The 27,087-nt window shown below is 45.3% G+C and overlaps 2 protein-coding genes and 1 long non-coding RNA gene across 24 annotated transcripts in view; 1 reads left to right on the top strand and 2 right to left on the bottom strand.

The window, feature by feature from the left end:
- Window positions 1–394: 394 nt before the first annotated feature.
- Window positions 395–12,897, bottom strand: ANHX (anomalous homeobox). Of its 8 annotated transcripts, none has more exons than XM_065692949.1 (10): window positions 12,719–12,896; window positions 11,764–12,037; window positions 11,005–11,129; window positions 10,690–10,813; window positions 9,202–9,388; window positions 8,591–8,723; window positions 8,026–8,327; window positions 7,173–7,323; window positions 3,640–3,727; window positions 395–1,793 (listed from the first exon to the last, which is right to left on the bottom strand). In XM_065692949.1, the coding sequence occupies exons 2-10, from the start codon at window positions 12,010–12,012 to the stop codon at window positions 1,701–1,703; spliced, it is 1,452 nt and encodes a 483-aa protein (XP_065549021.1). In that variant the 5' UTR covers window positions 12,013–12,037; window positions 12,719–12,896; the 3' UTR covers window positions 395–1,700. The 8 variants fall into 8 exon arrangements, with proteins under 8 accessions (XP_065549021.1, XP_065549017.1, XP_065549025.1 ...); XM_065692945.1 differs by having other exon boundaries at window positions 11,764–12,021; window positions 12,719–12,798; XM_065692953.1 differs by lacking the exon at window positions 7,173–7,323 and having other exon boundaries at window positions 12,719–12,897.
- Window positions 4,371–7,372, top strand: LOC136021101 (uncharacterized). The gene is made up of 2 exons (XR_010615670.1): window positions 4,371–4,409; window positions 7,002–7,372. It is a non-coding gene; the product is annotated as an uncharacterized LOC136021101 (long non-coding RNA).
- An 855-nt stretch (window positions 12,898–13,752) lies between the features above and the next one.
- Window positions 13,753–27,087, bottom strand: part of DEPDC5 (DEP domain containing 5, GATOR1 subcomplex subunit) — a 46,585-nt gene continuing 33,250 nt past the window's right edge. For 7 of the 15 annotated variants that reach the window (XM_065692910.1, XM_065692912.1, XM_065692915.1 and 4 more), the window contains 10 exons: window positions 25,904–26,055; window positions 25,057–25,134; window positions 24,519–24,651; window positions 23,569–23,677; window positions 23,041–23,265; window positions 18,998–19,167; window positions 17,882–18,053; window positions 16,717–16,777; window positions 15,394–15,476; window positions 13,753–14,542 (listed from right to left, as the gene is read on the bottom strand). In XM_065692910.1, the coding sequence (XP_065548982.1) occupies window positions 14,247–14,542; window positions 15,394–15,476; window positions 16,717–16,777; window positions 17,882–18,053; window positions 18,998–19,167; window positions 23,041–23,265; window positions 23,569–23,677; window positions 24,519–24,651; window positions 25,057–25,134; window positions 25,904–26,055 (1,479 nt within the window). In that variant the 3' untranslated portion in view covers window positions 13,753–14,246. Of the gene's footprint in view, window positions 14,543–15,393; window positions 15,477–16,716; window positions 16,778–17,881; window positions 18,054–18,997; window positions 19,171–23,040; window positions 23,266–23,568; window positions 23,678–24,518; window positions 24,652–25,056; window positions 25,135–25,903; window positions 26,056–27,087 lie in introns of all 15 variants that reach the window. The other 8 variants (XM_065692909.1, XM_065692908.1, XM_065692911.1 and 5 more) reach the window with 3 other exon arrangements.

Below are 27,087 nucleotides of genomic sequence, written 5' to 3'. Positions count from 1 at the left end.
AATCAGCGGGCGCCAGGGTATATTTGTCGCTGTTGCTACCGCCGCGGCGGACCAATGGGGAGGAAGCAGGAAGGCGGGGCGAGGCCTGAGTGGCCGGGGGGAGCCGAGCGGTGGCTGCGCAGCGGGGAGCGGCCCCGCGGGCACCCGGCTGGGTTCAGCCGAGGCCGCTCTGTCGGAGGAAACGGACGTCAGCGTGTTCGTAACGACCCTTCCGAGCACCGCCGTTCTGAGCGCAGCCCCTCCACAGCAAGAACATGGCACTGCCAGGGGGGCACCAGGGTAAGTGTCAGGGTCTCGAAGCACTCAGGCCCGTGCTGGTGTTTCAATACGCAACTAAAACACCGGGTGGGAATTACCACTTCACACGCTTACCTTGAGGAACGCAGCCTGGAGAAACGGTCATTCGAAACCTTTATTTGCTAACGTTATTACAACAGGTGCTGGCGCTTTGTGTAGATCAGGGCTGGAGTTTCAGTGAAGATTACCCCCTTTTTCACTACAGATTTAAAACCCAGCGGTAACACTTAGGGAAAACAGCCCCAAGACAGCCCAGGGACTTGCAGCATTAAAGGGTCTGCTGTGCTGCTTCACGTTCTAACGCTCTCATACGCAATTCTGCTTTGTAGCCTCTAAGAGAAAGGAAGGAACACAGGGCTCCTGCTCCGTGAGCAAGGCGAGGTGAAGGAGTCTAACAGGTGCCTTGAGGCTCGGTTAAGTAAGGAAAAGAGCTGGGAAACAGGAACAGAGCAGCATGCGCTCCCTGGGAGAGCTGCAGTTGAACAGCTCACCCCCGCCGAGTAAGCAGCCTCCAGCCTGCACAGCATCAGCCCCACACTTACTACAGTGTGTAGGAAACTGGAGCCTGCAGAACTCACGCTGCATTGCAGGGCCCTCGTCTGAACACAACGGCCACTGCCTGGTGCCGGAGACCACCTGAGGGTCACACAATGGCCCTGGCAGTTTGTGTCCATCCGGATGTGGGGACTGACAATGGATCGAGAGGGTTCAGCAGCTCCTACCTCCTCCATTCATCCTTCTTCTTTCCTGGGCAATCTGAGATACAGGTCGCATTAAACACTGACAACACTGGTAGAACATTGACTTCAGCACTGATAATTCTGCCAGTTTGTGTCACCTGAGGCACTCTGGAGTACTGAACGCTCTGGCAGTTACACCCAGCAGTACCACCAAGATGCAGGGATGAGAAATAGCAGTATTTTACCAGCACTAAGCTGATACTTTACCTTCCAGGCCTGAGAAAAAGTTACCCAATATCCACTGCCAGGCAATAAAACTGCATTTTACTCTTTCTGAGTACAGGAGCTTCATTTACCTTCATCATGTAATGAACGACTGATCTGACCAGTGCTATGGGTAGAAATAGTTAACTGCCACAGAACCAGTGACTTGATATTTTTAGCATCTGCAGTGCAGCTTCAGACTGCTCTAGTCAAAACCTGCAGTCCACAATGCACCTTTCGTGTCTTCTGTCCTTTGGAAAATTCTTAACCAAACTGTAACAAAACCAAACTTTGCAACCGTTAGAACAGACCTTCATCATCCTTCTACCTCACTTTCTATTCATCTCCCTGCCAAACTCCTCATTCATGCCAAGAAAAGTATGGGGAAAGGAGCACCCAGGAAAGGATGGGGTGTTTCCTAGGGAAGTGCAGACCACATTGAACATCTCTGCAGGTGGGTCACATTCGTCCATTGGCTGAGAATTCAAAGAGCAGCCACGCTGCCCAGAACGTGTCGTTGGCTAATGGGTTGCCAACTGGATCCTCGAAGACCTGAAAGACACAAAAAAGGAATCAAAGCTTCACCACACGTGATCCTTAATTACGGTGATGCCATTGCTCAGGGTAGAAGAGCTCCTTTGGGCAGAAGGGAGGGAACGTTGAGTGGTGAGGGCTGCATGCATGGAGCAACAAAGTCTCTGTTCCCCTCTGAGATCAGATAGGGTAATCCATCTGTACAGGAGATGGGTATGAAAATGACAAGCACAATCAGTGCACATATCAACTCCTAGTAATGGAGAGAAGAGCAATTCCTTCCATTTGCCCAAGACACTGGCTCCTATAAAAGCAAGTAACTGACAGAGGCCAAGACCAGGATGAAATAAGGGAGTGGTCACCAGAACAAGGGAGCTGTGTTCAGGGAGGGAAAGAAACAGATCCAAATTGCTTTTTTTGTTTTATTCCCATGTTGGCTCTGATGGGATGCATCACCTATGAAACCAAATTGCAAGTCATGCATGGACAAAAGGAAGAGTACATCTGCACCCCTGTGGTTCAGACATAAGGAAGCAAACACCTGTATATTCCTGCAACAAGGCCAGGGCGAGTTGATTCAGCAAGATACAGAGTGCCTGGGAAGTCTGCAGAACGCTGTAAAATCACCCACTCAAGCCCTTCCTTTTCCTGCAGCACACATTAAAACACATAAAAATTGCTTTTCTGAATTCCTCAACTTAAAAAGATCCGAAGATGTCCCTTTTCAACATCTGCAGGCATCACAGGGTGTTTTGCTCCCCAGCCCATAATGCGCCGAGTGTCATGGTTTTATACCATTGCAAAATCAGTGCAGGAACGCAAAGTAGCAAGATGAAAACTAGCTACAGAGACTGCATGCTCTGGAAATCTCAGAAAAGGCTCATTCATTATTAATGCCCCAAGCTTTCCTACTCGTCTGGCTCACATTATGGCTGGTAAAAAGGCCACTCTCCAAGATACAGATCTTTATATTGATGCTTTCAAAGGCTCGAAAGAGGTTCTGTTACTGTCCTCAGAGCTGCAGCCGCTTCCTGTAATAAGGCCAGCAGATATGGTCCCCTGCTTTTGAAAATCCTTTTAAGCAGCTCACAATGCAAGAGAAACAGAAACGGATGCTAACTGACTGGGAGACCAGCACTAGTGAGGCCAAAAAATAGCTCAAGGTACAGTTTAGATAGGGCTTTCTTGGGTCCTATTTTAAAGACTTTTAATTCAGAGATGAGCTCACATCCCCTTGAAAGCACCAGATTTCTAACTTCTATTCTCTACTGCCTTAAAATCACCATGAGAAGGCACGCAGGCTGCATGCAGATCCTGTAAGTAATTTATCATGTCCTATAATATACTGCTCCGTACACTGCTATCAGCCATCTCGGAACAGTGCAAAATCCCTTTTCCTCATCAACCACAGTCTTAGAAATGGAAATTACATGAAAGACTTTAAGAGGTCTGAGAGAACAGAGTCAAATTCTGCAGAAGCCCTCAGAGCAGAGGGCCCTCAAGCAGCTATCTTCCTGTCCTCTTCTTTGCACAGAGCTAGCTTGAGCTCTCCATTGCTCAAAACATAAACAATACTTTGGATCTGTACAGGCTGCTTTAGCCATCATTTCAATGACACACTTAGTAAAATCAGCATCTGATACACAATTCAAGTGGAAAAACCAACAAAACCACCTCTCCTTCCAGCATCTGCTGGATGCTACCCCAGGGAATGCCCATCCTGCTCTGAACTGGATTCCAAAAGGTATGCTTTGATCAAACACCTTTGATACTAAATATAATATTTCACATATGTGAGAGCTACAGCTAGATAGTGCATACAGGTCTAAGCAGCTTTTGCTGAACATTAGGTGTGTTCTCTCACCTGGCTTTGTCCCAAGGCTTGGCTTTCTTCCATGCAGGGTGCAGAAACAGGTGGACACTGAGGCTTGCCAAACACAGAGTGACAGTAACTACACAAAAATACAATATACAAATGCATTTGTATTTATGCCCAACTCAGCACCTACTGTTATGTTTTGCAGCAGGACAAGAGGGGCTGCTGGCCAGACCATTCAGTCAACACAAGACCATCCATTCAACAAAGTTCTATTAAATTGTGTGTAAAACTGCTCCATTTCTCAAAATTGTTACAGCCTGAAAACAGAGATTCTGCACTGGGAAGACTAACCTGACCAGGAGCAGTACACAGGAATGACCTTCTTTTTGCCCCCAGAATGCCCCATAAACAAGGAGATGTCTACCAAAACATCTCTCTCCTGAAGCATATTTTAAAAACACAGACCTTAAGAGTCAAAACAGACAAACACTGAGCTTTAGACACAGCCACAACATTCTACAACAGCTTTTCAAGGCTGCCAGTCTGGGGACATGGCTTCCCCATCCACACCTGCCCCGGGGCCATTGCCAACCTCTCAGAAGAGGTCACAGTCTGCAGGCACTGGGTCAAGTGGGAGACACTGGGTACTTGACAAAGGGATGTCCTCTCCCTTCATCACCAACTCAAAAGAATCTGTAATTCCAACACCACTGCCCCCACCACTCCCAGGAATAGCCCAGGCTATGAAAGGCCATACAAGCCTAGACCAAAAGGAGCCAACTAATAGAGCATAGGGAAAAAGCAGAAGAAACAAGGTAAGTGTCAAGTTGCCATTCATTGGAATGTACCCCAAGTTCCAGCACTCACTTCTGGGACTCCTCTGCTGGAGGCTGCATTTCAGCACTGCCATTTACTAATGACAAATGGACTCAACCCCTTGCCCCCCTCTTCGCCCCCACAAGAATCTGTCTGATCTCTTTTCACAGCCCACTTACACTGACATGCACAATGCCCTTAACAACAAGTTCTGTGATTTAATTACGCAACATGCCAAAAAGTAGCCTCCTTTTATGCTTTTTGAACTTGCTGCCTGCCAGTGTCGGGGTGCTGGGTTATCCAGAGGGGAGAGCCTAAGAGCAGGAGGATTCCTAGCACTCTGAGCTGGAATCCCAAAAATGCAGGCAGAAGCAGTAAGCTGCAGTGAGCACCTCAGCAGTGATTTTCTAAATCAATATGCTGGCTCATAAGCGCAGTCTGTCTTGCTCCATAGAGTTCAGTGTGCTTTTCTATTTCAAATGGAAGGCATGAGAGAGTTACATTTTGCATGAATCATTAGCTAGACTACATTCCACCTGTCCCAGCTCAAGGAGGGAAGAGGATACAACACCACTATCTGTAAAGGCGAGCATCTGTTTGATGTCCCACAGGGACTTCCAGTTCGTTTGCTGGATCAGACTCTCCTGTCAGGCAGCAGGAGCAGATGGAAACAGTCAGCTTCCAGCCTGGTTCCCCCTCACACTCCCACCTCACAGCCCTGTAGATCATAAGAGGCTTGGATACAGCCCAAGTGCGTAGGACCAACAGTAAAAAGCCCATGAAAGAAATCAACAGGAATTGTTCTAATGAGCTTTCAGGCCAAGTCCTTTCCAGGTGAGCACCTTTTAAAATGAGACAGGCAGATTAAGGGTCCTTGTGCTGACTTGTAGCTCTACCCCTGCACTTAGGAAGCAGGGAGCCAGAAGTGTTGGCAAGGCAGTGACAGCACAACACCGAGTCCACCCCCGGTGGGTGACCTTGGCTAAATAACTTCCTTTTCTGTGCTTTACTCTTGTCTGTAAACAAGGGTTACTTCACTGTCCTGCCTTTCTAGGACAGCAACACTCACCTGCCTTACAGTTTAAGCTGTTGACTCATTCATGAGTCCCCACGTGAGTGATGCTCCTTACAACATTATTGCTAAAGAGGACTCTGGTGACACAATACTTCCTCTCTTATCAGTAACTCTGTTGAGGGCTCTGCCTGATAACAAAGGTAATCCTTATTCACTGCCATTCACTGAGCCTTCATCTTACCTAAGACTACCCACATAAGGTCTCCTGGCTCTTTGAAGAGAAACTGCAAAAGAGCCTAGATGAAACTGCAGCCTAGGCATCACTCATTTCTGAAGAGATCAATGTTCCTTAGCATTCATGGTGTTTTGGGGAGTTGAAGACTTTCTGGTTCAAGCTGGACCAGGCCACTAAACAGGGTTTACGAATAAGAGTTCAAATAACTATATCCTCCCCAGAAGGTGTCAATGAAGCAGCAAGTCCTGCCCCTGACAGGAATACGATAAAGGGTGTGTAGGTTCCTGGCACAACTGACATAACCCAACAAGGAGACATTCACCATAGATTTCTTCTGCTGGTGGAACATATTTTAAAAATAAACATGAGCTCACTCTGGAGTCAGAACATGCAATTTCAAATCCAGCCAGAACAGTGCCAGCAAGCCTCACTGGTCCTTTATGATCTGTAGCCACTGTCTGAAACTGCAAATCCTAGAACACGTACTGAGGTGGGTTTACAATGCCTGACCTGGATTGTCAGTTCAGAGTGAGGAGCCTGACATGAACACTAAGCCAACTGGGAAACAGAGGTAAAAGGCAGAAATTATTTCAGCAGGGAACTGGGAGGCAAAACCCCACTGATCTTTATCTACAGTGAATCACTGCCTTCCCTGCTTGCTTGACAAAACCTCTCTGGGCCTCTGCTTCCTCATCTCTATAAAGTGAATAAAGGGAATAAAACTGCTTCTACCTACCTCTCTGACGTATTACTGACAGCATCATGCTAGCACAAATGCTGGACAGTGTCTAAGCAGAAGGGTTATGAAATGGAGCTACTGCTCCTGCTGTGCCTTTCAGATCAGTAAACTAAAAGAACCTCGTCATGTCTGTTTGGCAGTGCTTATTTTTATGTAACATTATGGGGGTTGTGTAACATATGGAAGATGGCACGGATTGCTGCTGGTTTGCATTCTCTGAATTTACCTCAAGTCCCAGAGAATATTTATTAATAAAACATTTATTACAGGTGGAAAACAGAAAGACAGAATAGTGCCTGTCTTTCTGTCTTCCAGTTTGGAAAGCCTGTGCTATGGAATTATCTGGTCATGAGGTTATGAAGCTACAAACACTATTTTAGGATTAAGTATGGGCCCTACCAACCCAGCCCACAGAATCAGCTCTCACTGAATCACTATAGCTTATGATTTTCTGCCAAAAAGAAAAACAGGCAAACAGCTTAGAAACTAAACCTGCTTTAAAGAGAGGGGTTCATTTATTTTCTGATCAGGCTGGTCTCAGGTCTCCTTTGTGCCACCACCATAAGCCACATACACGCTTACACAGCATTTCCCATTTCCAGTGCACAGGTAGAAATATCTGCAAAACATGACGGACACAAGGAGAGCCAAGCCCCTGCATCACCACACTCTTTCTACAACCCTCTTCGACAGGGGGATGAGGACAAGGCTAACCCCATAGCATCATTGCCACTCCTGCCTGTAAGAAGCCCTGTACTTTCCATTCCCTTTACCTGTGGGGAAGAACAGACTCCAGGGTCCCTAGCTGTCCTTCTCTAAGGATGAAGCTTTCAACCTCTAAATGTGACTGCTGAATGATTCTTCCTGAACTGGCCTCAATACAGCCACCTTGAGGGACTCTGCTCAAGGGAGCTCTGGTACCTGCTGAAATAAATGTTCACATTAAAGACAGTTACAGAAAACATGACACCAACCTCTGACCCATCTATTCCTCCTCTCCTTGCTCTACATTCACAAGGGCTGGGTGAATGGCAGTCACAGCGTTTTTTGTTCTGCAGACCTACAGCAAAAGCAGGTGGACATCACTTACATATCCTGCCAAGGCTATTGTTAAAAACAGAAGAAAAGAGATGGTGGGAATGCTGAACAAGACCAGACAGGAAGGAAAAAGAGAGGGAGAGAGAAAGAGTAAGAGGAAGGAGAAGGGAAAGTGAGAATGTGTTGCTGAAGATGTGCACTGTGTCACAGTTAAGAAGTTCCCAGCCTCTGCTCAGGCAAGCTCTTGAGAAAAATCCAGAAGCTTGCACACTGACAAGATGAGCAAACACCTGAAGGGACTCTTGCAGTGGAAACGTTAAAAGGAATCCACCTTGCTGGAAAAATACTATCTTACGGAAGCAGTTACAATTTAAGCAAAAGAGTAGGTAAGAATGTCTGTTTCAACACCTTAAACTGACAGGTTTTCTCACAGATACTATGGGAGCAGAACTGCAGAGGCTCAAGTAAGCCCTGCTCCCATTTGTCATGACACTGGAAAGCCACATAAGTGAGCAAGAATGTTTACAGCAAAGGGAAGAGAAGCTCGAAAACTCTTGAGGTCAATGACCTGGGTGCAGTTTTACTAACCTTCTATACTTGGGGTCCACGTAGAGAAAGAGACTCCTCTGGTGCTGCAAGGGGCCTGCCACATGGCCAGCTGTTCATCTGGGAAGGTAAGGGACCCACAGGGGCACAGGACAAAGTTACCCAGCTGGGGGTTGGCATCAGCACTGCTTGCTGCTTCTCTGGCTTGCAGGACAGCAGGGTTAAAGCAGGTTCCTGGCTCCAGCATAGCCTCAGGGCAAAATGATACAGGTTGTTCAGTGCTGTGGGCGGTCAAGGAAGCCTTGTTTGTCCTCGCTTCATACAGCTCACTGCTCGGCATAAAGCTGTAATGGTGGAGAAAATAAATTAGCCAAACATATTGCTTTGCACCCACCGGCTAAACCTTTGGATCCTGCCCTTGATAGCTGGGAAGTTAACTGCTAGATGCTCTGACTGCCTGATGCTGGGCATGGACCATTCCCCACATATGGAGTCAAGGCTCCTAAGTTATGTCTCCTGGGAACTGACATAAAAGTCAGTTCCATTAACAGCTTTAAAGGTTGCTTCATCTCTGAACTGTCACTGTAAAGACTTTTTCATACATCACCTGGATTCCAGCATCTTTAAATATGTTCCCTCAGGAGGCTTATCCAGATCTGCAGCTGACTGGTCCCACCCTGGGTCACAGGGCATGAGAGTTATCTCCATTTGCTCAGAGCCGATGCCTACATAAGATCCATCTGTAAGGTGCAGGCCAGGCAGGTGAAGGAACACTAATAGTTACTCCAGAAAGCAATGAAACAAGTCTAATTTACCAAATGCAGCAAGATCCTCTTATAATCCCTGACTGATATTTGGTCAAGACTCTGTGAAGGGGCATGGCAGTACTGGGTTTTACTGGACTACAGCCCTGATCCCAGGATCTGAGTGCTAAAACCTGCTGCCTTGCAGGTATTTGCTTTCTGTGCCCCTTCTGAGGTGGGCATCTCTGTTAGCCTGTCCTTGCACAGGCCTTATCAATATTTGCTTCTTCTATGAGTGACAGCCTCTAGACAAACAATGAGGCACTCCACTGAAGAAGATCTCTTCCATGTCCACTTGATCCATCAGCATATAGATGCTGTTCTGGAGAAGGAATACCCTTCCTTTCCTGAGGGAATTTAAAATTGGTTTTCAGCTTTCTGGATCACATCCTAAGCCCATTAGCAAGAAACAAACCTGCAGTCTGTGGAGCGTAGAATCCTCTGTCCTGCTGCTGCACTGTGGGATAAGCCAGAGCCCTCTCAGGACATGAGTTGTTTCGCTTTTCCATACGAGGGAGGCCAGATTTTTGACGCCGTCGGTAATTTGCAAACCAGTTGTAGACCTGAGTTGGCTGCAGGTTCATGTCCCGAGCCAGCTCCTCCTGCAAACCCATGTGCAGGGAGAGATCAATGGAAAAAGAATAAACCACATCCAAATAATCAGGCTTGCTTTTTTTTTTTTCTCCAGTTCCAAAAGCAACAGAGCAAAAGAGCCTTCAAATCCAGAGACATTTGTTCACTAAGGCTCTGACAAGTGGATCCCATTGAGGAGACTGATTTGTAAACTCAAAAGAGTTGTTGGAATACACACATTCCCCCCTGCTCCCCTACTCAATTTGTCTGCTAAAAAATAACCAACACAACCAAAACAGCCCCATCTACTATTTCATATTGCTAGATTTGAACAGAAAACCTGACCAAAGCATGCTCTTCCCACAGAATGACAGCTTCACATCACTACCATGACACTAATAGGATGAACACTGATGTGTTTACCACATTACAGAGTTTTCACAAACTGTAAGCAGCATAAACATCTGTATCACATTCACAGAAAAAGGTCTGCTGTATTAAACTGTTTAAGAATGAGATCACGTATGTGAAGAATGCATTGGGAAATTACTGCATAAGTGATCATTGTATCCTGACCTTTTAGGGCTTAACTGTGCAACCTCATGCTCCCAAACCAGATTGTGGGGGGCTTTTTAAATGAAAATTTGGAAGTTGTTGCTGCTTTGTGAACAGGGTAAGAAATAAACCAACTTCACACTGCAGAGCTATTCACCAAGCTATCCTGCCGTATGTGAGAAGGGTGCTGGAAAAATTGAGCACCACAGAGACAGACTTGACAGTCTGAAGCCTTCACCTTGTGAGGTGGTAATCAACAAGGATTACTGAATTAATTCACATGTCACTTCCACTACAGATTTATCCTTGTTCAAATAAGGAAGACAGATGCAGACATGAACACAACCTATCACATTTTCAAATTCTGTGAATTTAATGTGATAAGGCAGTATAAAATATATTCTGGTAAGCAAAAAGGAATTTAATACAGGCTATAATTCACTCAAGTCAGAACTATTTATCACTCTAATACAGCTCTTCTGAGTGATGGCTGTTTTGCTGCCTATGCTGAACCACTACCAAATTAGAACTGTTAGAAGCTCAGTGAGGAACTTTATATCTCCTGATCTTTTTGTCCAAAGCAAGTGAGATTACTTAGCATGAACCCAATGATTCTTTTAAGGAAACCTTCAGGAAAAGATCAAGTCTGGGGAATCCCAGCCCCAATGGGGCTTTAGAAAACAAGGATTTAGAATGAAATCAGTTCTAGACCCCTGATCACAGAGTTCTGCTTCTCTGTGACAAGGAGACTTGGTTGGAAGTAGCATATCCCTACCCGCTGTTTCTTGTTTGGATTTGTTGTCACCTCTGCAGCAAACCTGTGCAGTTGCTGGCGCACTTCATCTGAATGGTTTCGATTCTTCAAACCTTCAGGACAAAGGGAAATAGGTGGAGGATTCCTGTACACAGGAGAAAACAGAATTAAAAAATAACCCCGAAAGTCTCATTCACATTGCCACAAGTGGTCAAAATGTCAAGAACCACCTAGCCCTGAGAAGCAGCATCCTGAGGTGCAAAACCAGCCTCTGCATCTCTACCCCCTGCATCTACCAGATACAGCAAAGAAATCAGTTCCCCCACACCGTGGTACCTCTTCCTGCAACGGAACTTCTGCAGTGGTGTCAGAAAATCTGTGTGCTGTTGCTCCATTACCCTCCGGTAGTGAATCTCATGCCAAAGTTGCACCAGCTTCTCCTTCTGTTCTGCCTTGCTATACTAAAACCAAAACAGCACGTAAGCCAACTCTCCAGGTAGTCAGCCAGGCTTCCTGTAAAGGAGAAAACCCTGAACAGCCAGAAACTTACTCAGAGATTCCTACTAGCCTGAGAAAGCTAGTAGCATTATCCAAGTGTATGGCTCCCTCTATTTCCTCTAATGTACAAGGAGTTGCCTAAATCCTTTTTCCCTGGTGAAAAGGGCTACATTACCAGATCTAGAGACCAAAATTCCACCCCTTGAGTGGTACCATCCAGCCTTCCTCGTTAGCTTCCCATCCTGGAAGCCCTCTAGACCTGGCTTCCCCAAGGGTTTTACATCCTGAGGCCTAAATTTGTGGAAAACTCGAAGAACCATCACATTAGAGAACACAAATCCTGCTTTCACAGACTACAGCCAATCCCATAATCACCCAGTTACATTCTGCCCCTTGGCTGATGAATAGTAACTGCCTGTAGCAGTCTTTATCCTGCATTTCAGGTCAACCAGTGCACACCTACCACCTTCTGCTGCTGAATGGCCGCTGGAAACACTCCATGTCCTGCAGTTTGGATACTTCTGCACTAACAGCTCTAACTGCTGTTTTTCTAATACTGCTTTTGCCTGCATGAAGAAACAAAGAACACATCCCTACCTCCAGCAGTCTGCAGGCTGTGTCATGCTGCCCTTTCTGGATATGAACAAACACGCAAGCTTTGACAACGTGGATGTTAGTGAGAAAATACATCTTGTGCTTGCATCCCATCATGGCCCCAACCAGCTTCTCCAGACTAGGAAATGAGCTCTGGAGATCCTGGCAAAGCTGTCCTGCTAGATCCAGCAGCTTGGCAGGTGGGGGATCCTTGTTTTTATTCCTGTTTAACATGGCCATGAACCGCTTCATCCTTATGTCCTGTTGAAAGACTTTTCTATGCAATGCACAAAGTTGTGAGTTGTGGTTAGATAAAAACTTTTATCTCCTATTTTTAGCTTCCATGGTATGCTTGGGTTTGTTTTTTTTTTTGGGGGGGGGGGGTGTTTGGTTTTGTTTTGTTTTTTATAAAGGGAAGAAATTCGCTGTGCTGTTAAAAGCAGTCTGAGGATCTCAAAACACTCACAACTAGGCCTAAAGCAGCCTGAAAAGCTAAAGCCACCCCACGCTTGTGGCTGAGAAAACTGAGCTCAGAAAGACACATCAAACTCGCCCCAAAACTCGGTGGCTGAAGGAGGAACTGCACACGGCCATAGGCCCAGCCGCTGCCGCTTGAGTCCCTGAGTGGCTGGGAACACCGGGGGTGCTGCAGAAGTGCCAGCATCGCCCACGCCGCTCAGAGCCCAAACCTCCATACCCAGCTCACCACGGGAACAGGTTAAAAACTACCAGCGCACAAAGTCTAGAGACGCTCAAGTGAAATTAATGAGGTTTCTCCTCCAAAATGGCACGGGACAGGGGCAGGCGGCGGTTACAGCAAAGCGTGACTCCAGTGGTGGCCGGAGCCGGTGGTCGCCCCGGGGAAAGGATGCCCGTGCCCGCCGGGTCCCCTCGGGCACTCCCAACCCCTGGACCGCTCCAGCCCCGCCGGACAAAAGGAGGAAAAGCCGTTAAATACCTGCGAGGTTGAGGAGCGGGGTCACCGCGGCAGCTCCGTCCCGTTCTGGCCCGTCGCGACGCAGCGGCCGCGCCAGAGCCCACCCGGTCCCGGTCGCGGTCCCTGTCCGCCGGTGCCCGGAGGAGAACGGCGGGGCGAGGGTGGGCCTGCCCCTGCCTCCCCTCCCTCCTCCCGCCCCGCGGGACCCAGCCCAGCCCCGCCTGGCCCCCACCTTGGGTGCCGCTGCCCAGCGGGGGGTGCGGAGCTGCTCCCGCCCCGTCCGGCCGCTCCGCACGCTGCAGCGGCGGCCACCTGCACCGCGGAACAGAGCGGAGAGGGCAGCAAAGGGGGGCTGTAGCAGAGAGTAAGTGTTAAGATGCTAATGGGGCTCAGACATGCGCTGCTACCCACCTTCGCAGGAGGGTACTGCCTAACAGCACAGCAGTCGCCCAGACTCAGTGTAGGGGATAGAACTGAGGCAGCTACGATTTTTCCTTCAGTCAGCTCCAAACACTGCTGTATGTCAGCCCTCTGCTGACCTCAGCTTACTGAGGACAGGTAACAACAGTGAGGATCTCAAAGCGAGTTAACAGCCCCAGTGCATAGCGCTATCAGGGGCTGGATGTGAACCCACCCTTAACCCACACTTCAGTAACCAGCTCGTGCCAAGTCCACGTGCCATACGTGACCTTGCTCTGCAAAGACAAAGGCTACATACTTGAGTGGAGGCATCTTCCTTTTGCTACATGCAGATACATCCTAAAAGTCTGCTCAGAATCCTTTTTGTTACTCCCATCAGCAGCATCTTGTGTTCACTTGTCCTTGATTTCTCCTTACACTTGGAAGGGGGCCTTGCACAACAGTAACTGCCTTCTTGCTCCTGCTGCATGACACTGTTCTAGATCCACAGCTGGAGGCAGAAAGTCCTAGATACTGCTGAACTTTGAGCATTCCACTACCATGCTGGAGATAAGCAGCAGTATTTCCTTTGGCAATTGTTCTTTACTCCCTGATTTTGTACTGCTGTCTGCACTTAAAACAAAACATCTTGTCACTTGATTTTCTGCATTTTTACTTATTTACACATATGAAACTTAACAAGTGTCTCTCACATTTTATCTTACATATTCACACTATCAGGTACACCTCAAAAGGGAAAGAGGCTGGCTGCTGCCAGGCACATCAGATACCAATCACTTCCAACGACGGTAAGCTACTACCATCACACTGGGCTGAATGTGAGCGCCCTTGAAAACCACTTGCACTCTCCTTCCTTTACCTCTGCTCTAACACAAATTTTGGCAATCAAGGACTGCAGCTACTTGAAACCAAGCTGAGGTCAGGCGATAGATATTGGCAAGCCAACAGCTCAGATTCTTTTTCCAAGGGCTTAATCAAGTTCTGTTGAATATCAACAGCAATATTGATCAGGTCCTCTTGGAGCCTCAAGATGAATCTAAGAGAGGCTCTTTTCCGGTCATCCTTAACCTCTACTTCCTTGCCACAAGGTAAGGCTTCTAGCTGTCTCCCTAAGAGATAAACCCCTATTTCATGGAGCACTCGCATGCATCTTATCCATACAATCAGTCCAGAACAGAACAAGCCGGCTGTCTTTGTTCCAGCAGAAGTCCGTGAAGTCTTTCAGCAACCGGTCAGCAAACTTCTCATCCCCGGTGGCACTGGAGCGCCACGTTTTCGTCAGCATGGTGTTGTAGGCCCAGTTGTAGCCAATGCGCTCCTCACAAAACATGTTCTGGTTGGTGGAGCTCGTGGAGTTGCGCCGGCGACGCTGCTGCCCACAAGAAAACTTCCGCTTGGAATATGGGAGCTGCAAAAACACTGTTCCTGGGGGAAACAGACAGGACTTCACTCTTAAGCCAAACTAAGGCTCTGCACCTTGTAGCTGACTCATTAAATTCTGGAAAGGAAACTGGACTGAGTGTCGTTTAATTGCCTCTTAGCAAGAGAAATGGGATACACTTCTTTGCTTTTACGTGCTATTTCTTCCTGCAATTTACAACACAGAGAGAGCACACTTTTAGTCTTGCCTTTCTCCTGGCAGACAGGAATGAAGCAAAGACGCAGGCTCCAATCCATTTTCTAACTTTACATCAATTTCCATCTCTCCTGTACTTTTCCAAAAGGTCTCTTCCCATCATTTTTTTCATGCATAAGCAACCCCTCTGAAAACACTGTTGTTTTACTGTAATATGCCATGCATGGAGCTTAGTTAGAAGTGCCGATAGATCCACATTTATGAAGAACAATAATGAAAGCAAATGCTTTCTCTATCTCCTCCACAGTATACATTAGTAGAGATGCATCTACAACTGACCTTAAGCATGAGAACAGAGCACTGACTTGTCCCAACACCTTTCCCTCTTTCCAGCTTCTAGATACCGATTTATTTACACTGCACTTGGAATAAGTTTTGCCTTTTTTATTTTTCCATCTCCTGGAAAGAAATGTTTCAGAGATGCTATAAAGCAAGACTTCAAACCAATGCCATTGATGAGCAGCAACACCTTGCACTTTCCACATTGCCTCTCTGGTTTCATTCGGCTGACACATCTACTTGTTATGTGACCAGGGACATAATGCATAAACACTAGCATAAAACACAGACCGCATGTAAAATGGTTCTTCTGTTTATAACAGCCTCCTCCTTACCCCAGTGATTGCCGAACATTGCTCACCTGTGACATGGATATACTGGGGCTTGTTCTCGGCTGGGAAGTTGAATGCAGAGGCCGAGTATTTATCTTGCACAAATCCAAATCTGGAGAACAAACACCAGGAGAATGAAAAAAAAAAAATATCTTATATACATATATATATATATATATATATACACACACATACAAAAAAGAGTCACTCCAGCTAGGATTCCTTCAGCCCAAGGTAGGGTCAACCTTCCCAGTCACAAAGGCTCCCTTTCCTTATGGCCTGAAGGCAAGGGAAAAAGGGATGAAGATTGCTGGGCTTCTCCAGATACCCTCCACCCTGCCAGGCACTGTGTGAAAGCCTGTAAGTGCACACTGATCTCTATTCTAACTCATGCTGGAAGCAAGAGCACCAGTAGCTCAGTCTGGGAGGGCACTGAGCAGTTTCTGACGAAACAGGGCAGCTGCACAGAGATGATGGAACAGTGATAGCCAAGACAGACATTCCTTGGGTATGTTTCAAGCTGTGACATCTTCTTTTTTTTTCATGCCAGGCAATATTCCACACGGAACTTCAAGCAGCTCACCTGATCGTTCTTTGCTGTTTGTAGAATACCTGTTCCTCTCCTGCTTTCTAAGCTAATGAAAGCTTATTTCCAAGCTAAAGTCCACTACAGTGGCAGTTTCTCTGTCATGAAAAAGATCTTGGCAGCAATACCATGATGCAAACTGGCAGCTCAAGCACACGAAGGGGGCTAAGCTCCCGCTCGTGCTGCATGACAGTTCTAGATCTTCAGCTGGAGGCAGAAAGTCCTGGATACTGCTGAACTTTGAGTATTCCATTATCACGCTAGACATAAGCGGCAGTATTTCCTTTCAGCAACTGTTCTCCTTCTAAGTTTCCAACAATTCCTTCTTAAACCAGGCAAAACCTCCTGGCATCCAGCTCGCATCCCAGTCTCCTGCCTATTGTCAATCATTGGTTGTCATCCAGATCAAGACTGGTTAAGTATACATGAAGGAAATAACTATCCCTTCTCAGAAAGGAATCTATTTACAGACTGTCTGCTTCTAACTTAAAATAACAGGGCACCTTCCAAAGGCAATGCCCTTGCTAGGAGGAGAGTATGGTTTACTAATGAGTGACAGGCTGAAACACTATCTACCTGCCCCTTGCACCCACAGAGCCACATCCAGGCATTCTAGTTATATTTTTGTCTAATAATCTGCAAGCAGACTTCAGAGGGGCAGATAGCACAGAACCCACACGACTCAGGAGTGACTGCTCAGCAGAGATCTTCCCCCTGCATCATCCAGGGAGCCAGGAAGCTTTCGATCACTCTGCTCTCTACATACCTGTGTGCTATTGCTTCCTGAAGGAGGTGCATACGGTCCCAGTATGTTTCTGGTTCAAAGCCTAAAACAAACAGAAGGTCACAATTGCCCAGTAAAGCTGCTTTATTTCCTTCAAGACTGCACTTTTCCTCAGAAGGCCTGTTTTTTCTAATCATTTATTTTAGTCACTTGTTTTCCTGTCAGCTGTCCCTTGAACACCATCCTATTAGAGACGTGTCTTGTACACTCCAGTAGCAGATTCATGCCTGAATTTAGCTTTTCATTTAGCTCCTGAGATGAAGGAGAGGAACATAATGGGGTGTGTGGGAGGGGGCAAGGAAGAGCAGCAGGCTGCTGTGTGTCACCACGAAGTGCTCTGAAAATAATCGTTCAAAGTCAGTGGGGTTATGGTGACCTCACAGCACATGGATCTGTCACTGAGTGGTTTACATTGACAGGACACCTGTAACCCTGGACACTGGGTTAATGAAAATAAACTATCATCTTTACTATTTTAAAACAGAGCCTTTTCCTAACTGTCCCTTCTCACGATGCACTTTTGCCCCTCTCTTCATGGGGACAGAGCTTTCTGATCCTTGAGCTTCCACCTGACCAGAACAGCATCGCTCAAAAGGGGCAAAGTCACACTGCAGAAAAGGAGATTGCAGTTTCTAGCTCTTAATCTCATGTGCAAACACTCTTACCACGAATGTAACCATGGCAACAACAACAAAAACCCAGGAGGATGGAAGTCGTGAAAGCCTAATCTCACTGAAGGGAGAACAAACAAATGCAGGGTACAATTGCAGAGCAGCTGTGGGCAGTGTCTACCAGCAAAACAGACTTACAATATGACATCCTGTCAAACAGATCAACTGCTTGGTTGATTATCATTACTCTATAATGATATGCAACATTCTGGCTACAAAGATCACTGGGGAGACAACTTTTTATGTGCTTTGGTACTTCTTGCTGCCAACTTCATACACTGTTGCATGCTGATGAGCCTGTCACTACAGCTTCCCCCAGGTGCCACCCTTCCTGAGGGTGGCTGCTGAAATGTAAAAACAGGCCCTTCATCCAGCTAATGCATGTCTAGTAAATGAGGTTCTTCATGTCAGCTACATGCCAGAAGGGACTGCTTGCAGAAAAGTGTACAAGAGGCAAAACAAAGAGCACTTCTTACCATCAAACAAATGCTCGCTGCCCTCTTTCAACAAGCAGCTCACATTGAGTGGGATGAACAACTGAGCTCGAAGTGGGTCTCCATATAAGTAACTGGGCAAAGCAAATGGTCCTTCCAAGACTGGAACTAGCAAGAAACCACAGGATGTGGCTTTGCGATGCCAACCCTGGACCTGAGAAGAGATTCAAGCAAGAAATTATATGACGTGTGTCAAACTGTAGAAGAGCACTTATGGGCATAGGACCAACTCATTTCCCAAGAAGAGATCAGACATGCTCAATTCGCCACAGGCTCCGCTTGCTTTGTATAGCAAGCACACAAGCATCCTTGTAGGTAAAGCAATACAAGCACAAGCCATCAGGCTTTCTTTTTTGAAGTGCCACATCAATCACAAAGCACTTTAAAATAGGACATTTTTCAGGAACTGATTCAGCCTACTTATCATCAGTGGCTAAGCACTGCTGCTTTACTGGAACAGCGCAATAGACTTTAAATAGAAGCAAAGCCAATCCCCTAGTGCTGGCTGGCTGGGTGGGGTGAAACCTGGTGTTAAATAATATGGGTTTTACAGAAGCGACAAAGGGGAAAACAAACAAACTCTAAAAATTAGGAGATGACACAAGCCACTTGCATTTTGAGTTCAAAATGTCTTCAGCTAGTTAAAAAGCATTGAGGAACTGGAAGAACACACTGCCTGGAAAAGCCCTCTCACAAAAGCAATTCCACTAAGACTTAAAGTTCTCAGGTTGGGGGATAGAAGGAATGCAATGTGAAATGCATTCTTTTTCCAAATGTCCAGTTTGAGGCTTAAGATTTGCCTAAGGAGGACTCAAATTCATCACCTTGACCTGCACTGTTCTATGCATACTGTGCATGAAACCCACTAAAAGCAGGAAACTATCCTGCATGCAGAATGACTAGAGATAGCATGATAAATGATGACCAGATGCAGCAGTGCTAACCACCACCAGTAAAATGACTTATGGAAATAAGGACAGATCCAACCCCCTGTCTCTCTGCTAATACTTCCCATTACAATGTCCCCAGTAGTCGAATGGCTACAGAGGCCAGAGGTACATTGCTGTGGCCACCCAAAACAGAAGGACTCACTCTTACCATCTCAAAAAGAACAGCTGCAGTCACTGCCATCCAGTGTAACTTGATTTCAAAGGCAGCATTCAGGGAGAAGTTGCCATGGTAATAACAACTGCACCACTCCAAACGGTCAGTGCGGTTATTCACATCCACATCAAGAGTCACTGTCCGTTGCTCCGGCACTGTGGCAGCTACTTAGCCAAGGAACAGGGGTATATTTAAAAGATCCATTAAAGAGAGGGTGGGACACAGGTTGAAGAGAACACAAGAAACAAGACAAGCTATTTAAGAGTAATTTGTCCTCCCACTTGTCCACAAATATTTTTGGGCTAGCAGAATAGTCCCAGAATGCTGCTCATCCAGATCAGGAAAGACAAAAAACCTGAAGCATTACTCATATCAGCGGTCAGTGCCACAGAATTAGCTCCCTAAGAAGTCAAAAGGGACTTCAGCTGCAATAAAGAGACAGAACTGAGACTCAAGCAGCTAATCAATAAGCGACTGGTGCCACAGTTAACTATGGCTAGACAGGATCAGCTCCTTCATACCCGAATCATTCCAAATTGGTTTTAGTGTTTCTGTATGTCCCCACCAGAAATCATAACAGACTGCTGTTACACAAGGCAGGAGCATTCCAGGACTTTCCACAGCTAAAGGAGATTAGAAGTTAAACTTCTTGTTTCTTTAACCCCATATCAATATCCCACATTACTGCACTGCTAAAACTGCACATCCGACACTTCCTGTAAAAGCATGAAAAGTCAGCCAAGACTCATGCAGCAGCGCTACCATCACTGCAACACCTTCTACTGCTTCGCAGTATAAGTGTTGGGATAGTGCCCACACGCAGCTCCCTTTGTGCCCTAGACCCCAGAATCCCAGTGAAAGAAAATCTCAGCGGTCAGGCAAGAGAAGCATAGAAAGTGGAAGGGACCTGGCTGGTGTCATACTGCAACTGCAAGGCCAGGGACAGAACTCCAGTCTCCTGACTCTGAGACCAAAGTCCTGCTAGGAACCGTAACCATGCTGTCACTTTCAGCTTTTCTTTAGGCAAAGACAAAATTTAACATTTCTGTAATGTTAACAACTGACACAAAACAAAGGTGCAATACCATTGAAAAGACCTTGCACTTTATTGCATGCATGAGGGATGGATGTTGTTATTTCTTAACTAGAGGAAGATGTGCACCATTTGATACAGTCGGCTTTTAAATGACCTTATAATTTAATGGCTTAATGGTGTTTAAAAAAAGAATAAAGTTCTTCCTTGAGGTAGATGGAAAGTTCCCACCTTCACTTCTGCTGCAAGGTAGCTGGAGACAGTTTTCAAGGTTATTAGAAAATCCTTTATATTGCTATTACTGCAGCTTAGGAAAAAAATAAAAGAGAAAAACCCAGTAAGAACGGAAGAACATCGCCCAGTTTTGTAAATACGATCCATTTTTGGTTTTGGGAATGTAAAATCTTCAGTATCTGAGTTGGGCTGGTATTGTCAGACCAACATCTTGTGATTTTCTTGCTCATTTTCGGTGGAGTATCACTGTGAATACAACCCTTGTGGTTAAAAGGTGCCAGTTTTGTAACTAAGTATGTTGGAAAACAACATCCCAAAGCTGTAAAGTGAAAGCGGCTCAGTCAGGTAGATGTTGGTCATTAGCTCAGAGGTCAGTGATAACACCACAGTCCAGTGTGTCCAAACAAGCACACTGTGAAGAATGAGCTCCCTGCTCCCTTAGACTGATCCTTTTCCCAGGTAATGCAGACTCCCCATTAGGGCTGGAGCTGCTCTCTCCACCTTGTCTGCAGCTGTAATCCACATGTAAAGCAACAGGAACACAGTCCAACCAGGTGAGCTAATCAAAAGGACCTTGAAAACTGATGAGAAATATCCATGTGTCTGAATTCAGAAGCTTCAGATTAAAACCAACTAAATTTTAATGGAATAAACTCTGGCTTTAATAAATCTGATTTTAAGAGGACTCACCTGCTTCCCAATTATCTTGTACCACTGGGTATTTAAATAATGACTTATTGAGTAAATCGGAGAGGAGCAGGCAGGTTATTCTCCAGTTACAGACTACACTACATACAAGGCTACAATTGCTAGTGCATGCATCGCTATAAATCAAAAGGGGCAAGATTAGGTGTATCACAGGTCAGACTTCCACTGGGAAGGGAAAGAGGACAATCATTGGGCAAGTGATAGGGGAATTGGGAGGGATAAAGATCTTCAAGATATGTGGAGCTTGTTCCAGAGCTCCCAAACCTTGCATGCAATTTCATGTCACAGCCTGACATTTAGGGAAGGTGGGGAGGGGAAGAAATAAAAACCACAACCAAATCAAAGCCAAGAGAGGAACAAATGAAGTCACGTGGACCAGAGGTCATCTGGGTTTAGTAAAGCTTCTTGCCTCAGATGAACTGATGAAGGGTTTTTTTGGAGTACTGTTTAGAGGAGGGACAGCACAGAAACATTGATTACACCAGTTCCTTTGTAAGAAAGAAGTTCCACACTGGATTATTCTCCAAGAAACTCTTATTGCTGGAATAACCAGCACATGAGCAATCTGGAGGCATTTTTCATTCATCCAAGAACTGCAAAATTAATTAAATAGCAGAATGGTCACTGTTCCAAAATGGATCAGAGGGCTACACAGGTGTGTAGCTACATCACATGCTGAGGGAACACTCTGCCCTGGCTGGCATTAAAGAAAATGTGAGAGGGGCACTAAAGCACCCTTCCTTCTTTGCCCATTGCCCCACGTGCAAGCTTACTGAGTGTCTCAGCCTTTGCATTTCACAAGAGAACAGATGTAGAAGAGTGGTTTTCTTGAGCTAAATAGTGAGTATGAGATCAAACCATGAACAGGATCCAGCCCAAGCGCCTCCAGCCTTCCCAGTGCTTTCATGCCAGCCTACATTTAGGCTTCAGCTCTGGCCGATCACTGAGATAATGAGGCTGCACACTAGCCAAGGCACCAGATTTGGTGTGTGACAGAGGAGAATATCCTGCATATGTTGACTTCAGGGAATTAACCATTATTTCAGACTTCCTATCCTTAATGTTTCTCATTTCTGATGCTGTTCCTCTTCAAACAAGGCTTTCAGAAATACAGAAGGATTACTGTAACTTCAGGTTTAAGAGATACTACACCAGCAGTAAATTCTCTTTAGAAGGTCAAATATGCAAAACAGAAGAACAGCAGAATTTTCTTTTTATCCTTAAATGATAGGGCTTTAGAAAACGTATCTGAATAAATCTGAAGTTGCAGCTCCATAGCAATGATTTTTCTCATCATTTTAAACAGGGAAAGAGGAACAAAAGCAAGTGACTCAGGCTGGCCTGGAAATGCCACAAAAAGCTGACAAAGCAACACAATCAGTCATGCAGCCAGGGTGTTTCATGGGCTGTTAGTTGTAGTCAGTGTTATACTTCACACATTACAGAACTTCAGATACCATAATGGTTTCTTGCCCAGCATCAAGATCTTCCATATGTAAGATCTTCCATATGCTTTTTGTAGCTGGGCTTCCCATACATTAATATCAGGAGTCTGGGTATACATAGTTCAGATTAACTGAAAAGCCTCCAGCACATCACAGAAGACTTTTAATACATCTGTATCTCACTGTGGCTTTTGCCATTAAGCAGCTATTAGACATATAATTTTAGGTACAGCTTCGTTGCTCTGCTGTACTTGTAACTTATCCCTCCATGCTCATCACAGGTTGTGAAGAGTCTCTCTGGATCTGCAAGGACCAAGTCAGTATTTCCTCTCTGAATTCAAGAGGATGGCATGGGGAGGGGGTTCAGGAACAAGGAATATTTAAAGAATACTTCTTCCTGTATTCCAGTACTCAGAAGTGAAAATTGCCCACTCAGCCAATGAAACACACCTCTAGCATATGAAAACAAGTCCATGTGCAAGACACATTTAAGGCCAGCATGAAATTTGCAGCTTTTATTGCTGGTCCACGTGAGATCATACCCTTGGCTGGCTGCTCTTCCCCTTTCAAACTATCCCCTTGAACTTCCCCAGCTGTCACCTGTGCTGTGCATCTACCTAATAGTGCAGCTGCCTGGCTCCGTCCTCCGAAACTGCGGCTAAAGGAACTGTGCCTACTTGCATAGGAGGCTGGGCGGCTGGGCAGCCAGGGCAGGAAGAACGCTGGGATTTCCGAGTGCAGGAGCTCTTCTGCCACAAACGCCACCTCAAACCATTTCCTCTGGAAGGCAGAGAAGTCATCCATGGCAGCTGTGTGCCACATGGCAGGCTGCTGCATGCCCACTGAACAGAAAGGAAGGGGAAGGAGAGACTGCAGTTAGAAACAAGTGTTCATGATCAAGAGAAAGAGGTAATTCTTTCTGAAAAAGAGGAAGGAGTAAAAAAAAAAAAAAAAAAAGTTATGTTGTCTGCAGTTCCTTTTTTTCTTTTATTAACCAAAAAGGCTGAATTTCTTTGACTGTCTTTAGAGCAGTGGTTTTGCTGCTTTCAAAATGCATCTCTGTTGCAGCACCCATAAGAATCAAGCACAGCTAGTGATTATGCAAAAGGGTGATGAGGAAAGGCTTGTAGTAACGCAATGCTGACCTCTGTCTGGTTCTTTGTCCACAACAATCTTGTAAAAATAAAAGCCATAAATAAAGGTTCGTAAAGCTTCTCCAGACGCATGGACAATAAGCTGCTCTTCTAGCATTTTCTGAACAAAAAAAGAAAACAGAGCAAACACAATAAAGAAGGAGAAGTCACTCTTCCAGTTACATAAAGAGGTTGCTAGAGAACATTAGGAAATAATCTTCCTTTTCTTGACATCTTTTTGTTCAGATATGTGCCTAACAAGAATATCAGCAGTGTTATCTCCTGATACTCAGCACATGTAGCAAGTTCTTATCTCCCTGAGAAATTGTTTGACCTTTCTGCTCTGGTTTTATAGGCGGATTTATAGGAAGGTAAGAGGTTGGAAACATTCGGGGTTCTCTGTTAATTCATATGGGATCTCAGCAGAGGAACGAACTCCAAAACACTTCCAACCTTCTGCCCCTGACATAGTTTGCTAGGGAAGGAAAAAGAATGAAAATCCATGAACACAAGCAGTGTGTCTTGCTTAAAGTGTGTATATTTCAGCACCTATAAAAGAGAGGTCATATGCTAGATTTATTATGACTTCATTAACTAATTATCAGAAGAAAAACCAAAACTAAACCCCAACCCAAATCACACTGTAGTTGCCTCAAAATTCTAACACAACAGAGTTCTTGTCAAGTATCTGCTAACTGGAGGTTATATACAGAACTGTCATCATATGTAAGTGGGAAAAAATAATATATATTACTATCAAAGAGTATGTTGCTGATTTGTGATAGGGAATCCAAAAAATGTCATCATTATCTCATATTCTCTTGAACACTGTTTTCAACATCTATCAGTAAGAGGATCTGAATAACAAACAGAAATTACTGCTACACTTTCCTCTACCATTCTACTTCTTTACAGGGTAAGGTATTTGTGGCCCTTCAGGCACCACTGGATAGTTCTCGTACCTGCATTATGTCGATGGCCATGGCCTGGGTTTGCACACCTTCCACATTATTCACCAGCCAATGGACAACTTCCGCACTGATGAAACAGTACGGAGAGAGGCCTTTCTGTTCAGACAGCAGCTGGATCCCTGTGCTGAATCACAGCAATCACATGTGTTAACATGGACTGACTGACACTCCTCTTAAGTTACAAAGACAAAAATCACTGCTGGGGAAAAAAAGGGAGATAAGAGATACAGGACACAGTGCCCCATAGTGTCACATCATTAGCTTCTGGTAACAGCATGGATAGCTGACACTGAGCACTTTGGTGTCTTACTGAGACTTGATTTGACAAGATGCTGGGATTCTGTTAACTGAAGTCTCTGCAGCAATACTTGGACCTCAACAAAATTCCTTGTTGAAGAGACTGAAACTGAATAACAAAAGGAAGCTTAGAACTCTTCCACACCTGACATGGGGCTTTCCTTTGACTGACTCCATGCCCTCTTATAAAACATCTAGACAAATGTTAAGCACATTTACATTAAAAACTTACGTGGGGTGTTTCATGGCTTCAAGAATCTCTATCAGCGTGGAGGAGGAAGTCAGAGTGCTTGCTGAACACTGCTGGGAGCTGGGAATTAAACAGAAGCATATTCAAAAACCAAGGAAGCTGACAGATTTGTTCAAATACATACATTTAAGAAAAATGCTCTCTCTTCTCTTCCCAACAATGACTTTGCTACATTTATTTCCTTTTTCATCTCAAGAAGGACAGCTAAAAGCATCAGACCTGTATTTTCCCCCGAGGTGGTCAGGTCCTGTTGACTCAAAGCACACTACATCACATGCAGCCGTACTCAGGAGCGACGGAAAGCTAACATTTTGAGGTTGGCTTTTTTTAAAAACTATAATATACAACCACAGGAAACAGGTGCTAATATAGTTTATTTTTCATGTTGCTTCCTCCCCAGTGTCTTGCCTCCACCTTAGAACCTCTTGGATTTCATCAACCTACTCGATGCAATTAGATCAGCAGGGCCTCCCTTTGCTAGAACAGACAGAAGCCAGATTCAATTCTAAGCCTGGTTTTCGGCTAACAGGTTTCAGAAATGGTATTTCTTCATTCTCCACTTCTTGAAGAATGAAGCTGGGTTTGTGGGTGGGGAAATGAGGCCCTGTGTTCATTTAATTCTGGAAAACTGGGTTGCAAGGCTTATTTTACTACCACTCTTTCAGCACGTGTAAACGCTGCAGTGAGGTCTTGTGACAAGTGCCATCTAGTGCTGACAGACATAGCACATCCTGTTCTTAGGTCCCTTTTTAAGTAACTATCCCTTGACACCAGAAAGAGGAATGCAAGTGAACAGAACTGCAGTCCAGCACTGTTGTGCTTTACTTACCCCACCTCTGCAGCACTGGCTGTGGTGTACCCTTGGTCTGCAACGCTCTGGGAACTTCCCAAGGTCTGTGTGCTGCCCCTATCAGATAACTGCCCCGTGTTTATCAATGTGTTGCCATCTGAGGTTACAGGAACTGACTGATCTATGGACACCTGCAAGGAGTAAACACAGTAACATCTTTATGAAATTTATGATGCAATCCATTGCCTATTTTCCCTCCTCCCCACATTATTTGTACCTCAGCATAAGTTAGTTAACAAGCAGCAATACTGTAAGGCAAGCACAAGCATACACAGAAAGGATAAATACAGTCTTACTTTTGCCATCACTACGGAGCTACTGACAAACCCAAAATTCAGACCCCAGTAAAGATGAGGATCACCAACTCATTAACAACTGTTGAGAAAGCTACTGGCAAACCAGCAACACCAGTCCCAACCTGACATTTTCAACTTGAGTGAATAACTTTGACTATAAACATGTAATGGACAGAACAGGAACTTAATCACTACAGGAAAGTAGTAGGCAGCTAATAGAAAATGGTTTCAATTCTAACTCTCAGACAAAAATACACAAATGTATCACACGAATTCGAGTTTCATAATGCACAAAATCAGCTCATCCTCCTTCCTTTCTTAGGGTAGTATCGGGAGGCTGGTTGGCACCCACCCACACCTATGTCGCCAAGACAACAAGAACACTTTCCTCCCGCAGGAACACTTGCACTATTCCAACGGTAGACTGAATAGTTCACAAAATTAACATAAAATCATCTCAGAAAGAACATGAACGCGGAAAGATTCAGCAAAGTACAGGCTGTAACTGCCATCTGTCATTAACACGTACGGCTTAGGAAAGGCGCATTATATAAAAGCTGGAGAGGTGGGGGAGAGGAACACGAACAGCAGAGTAACTCAGTAACTCAAACTGGTGTAAATATGAAGGCTGATCTGCCATGATGAATCCACAGCATATGCACAGCTGAAAATCACAAAGCTGGTGGTTTGGCTTAGGTCTGATAACCAGACCAAAGTCCTTTCGTTATGCCATTTCTCACATCTCAAAGATCTCTCACTCTGCAATGGCAGATGTCCCTTTTTGGACAGCCAAAAATGGCAGATGCTCCCAACATGGAACCTACAGTCCCACAGCAAGCTAAATCCACTCTCCCACCTCACAGTTCA

Source organism: Lathamus discolor, chromosome 12 (assembly GCF_037157495.1).
Source record: "Lathamus discolor isolate bLatDis1 chromosome 12, bLatDis1.hap1, whole genome shotgun sequence".
Taxonomy (NCBI): domain Eukaryota; kingdom Metazoa; phylum Chordata; class Aves; order Psittaciformes; family Psittacidae; genus Lathamus; species Lathamus discolor.
The sequence above is the reverse complement of the archived record's forward strand: the minus strand, read 5'-3'. Positions and strand labels throughout refer to the sequence as shown.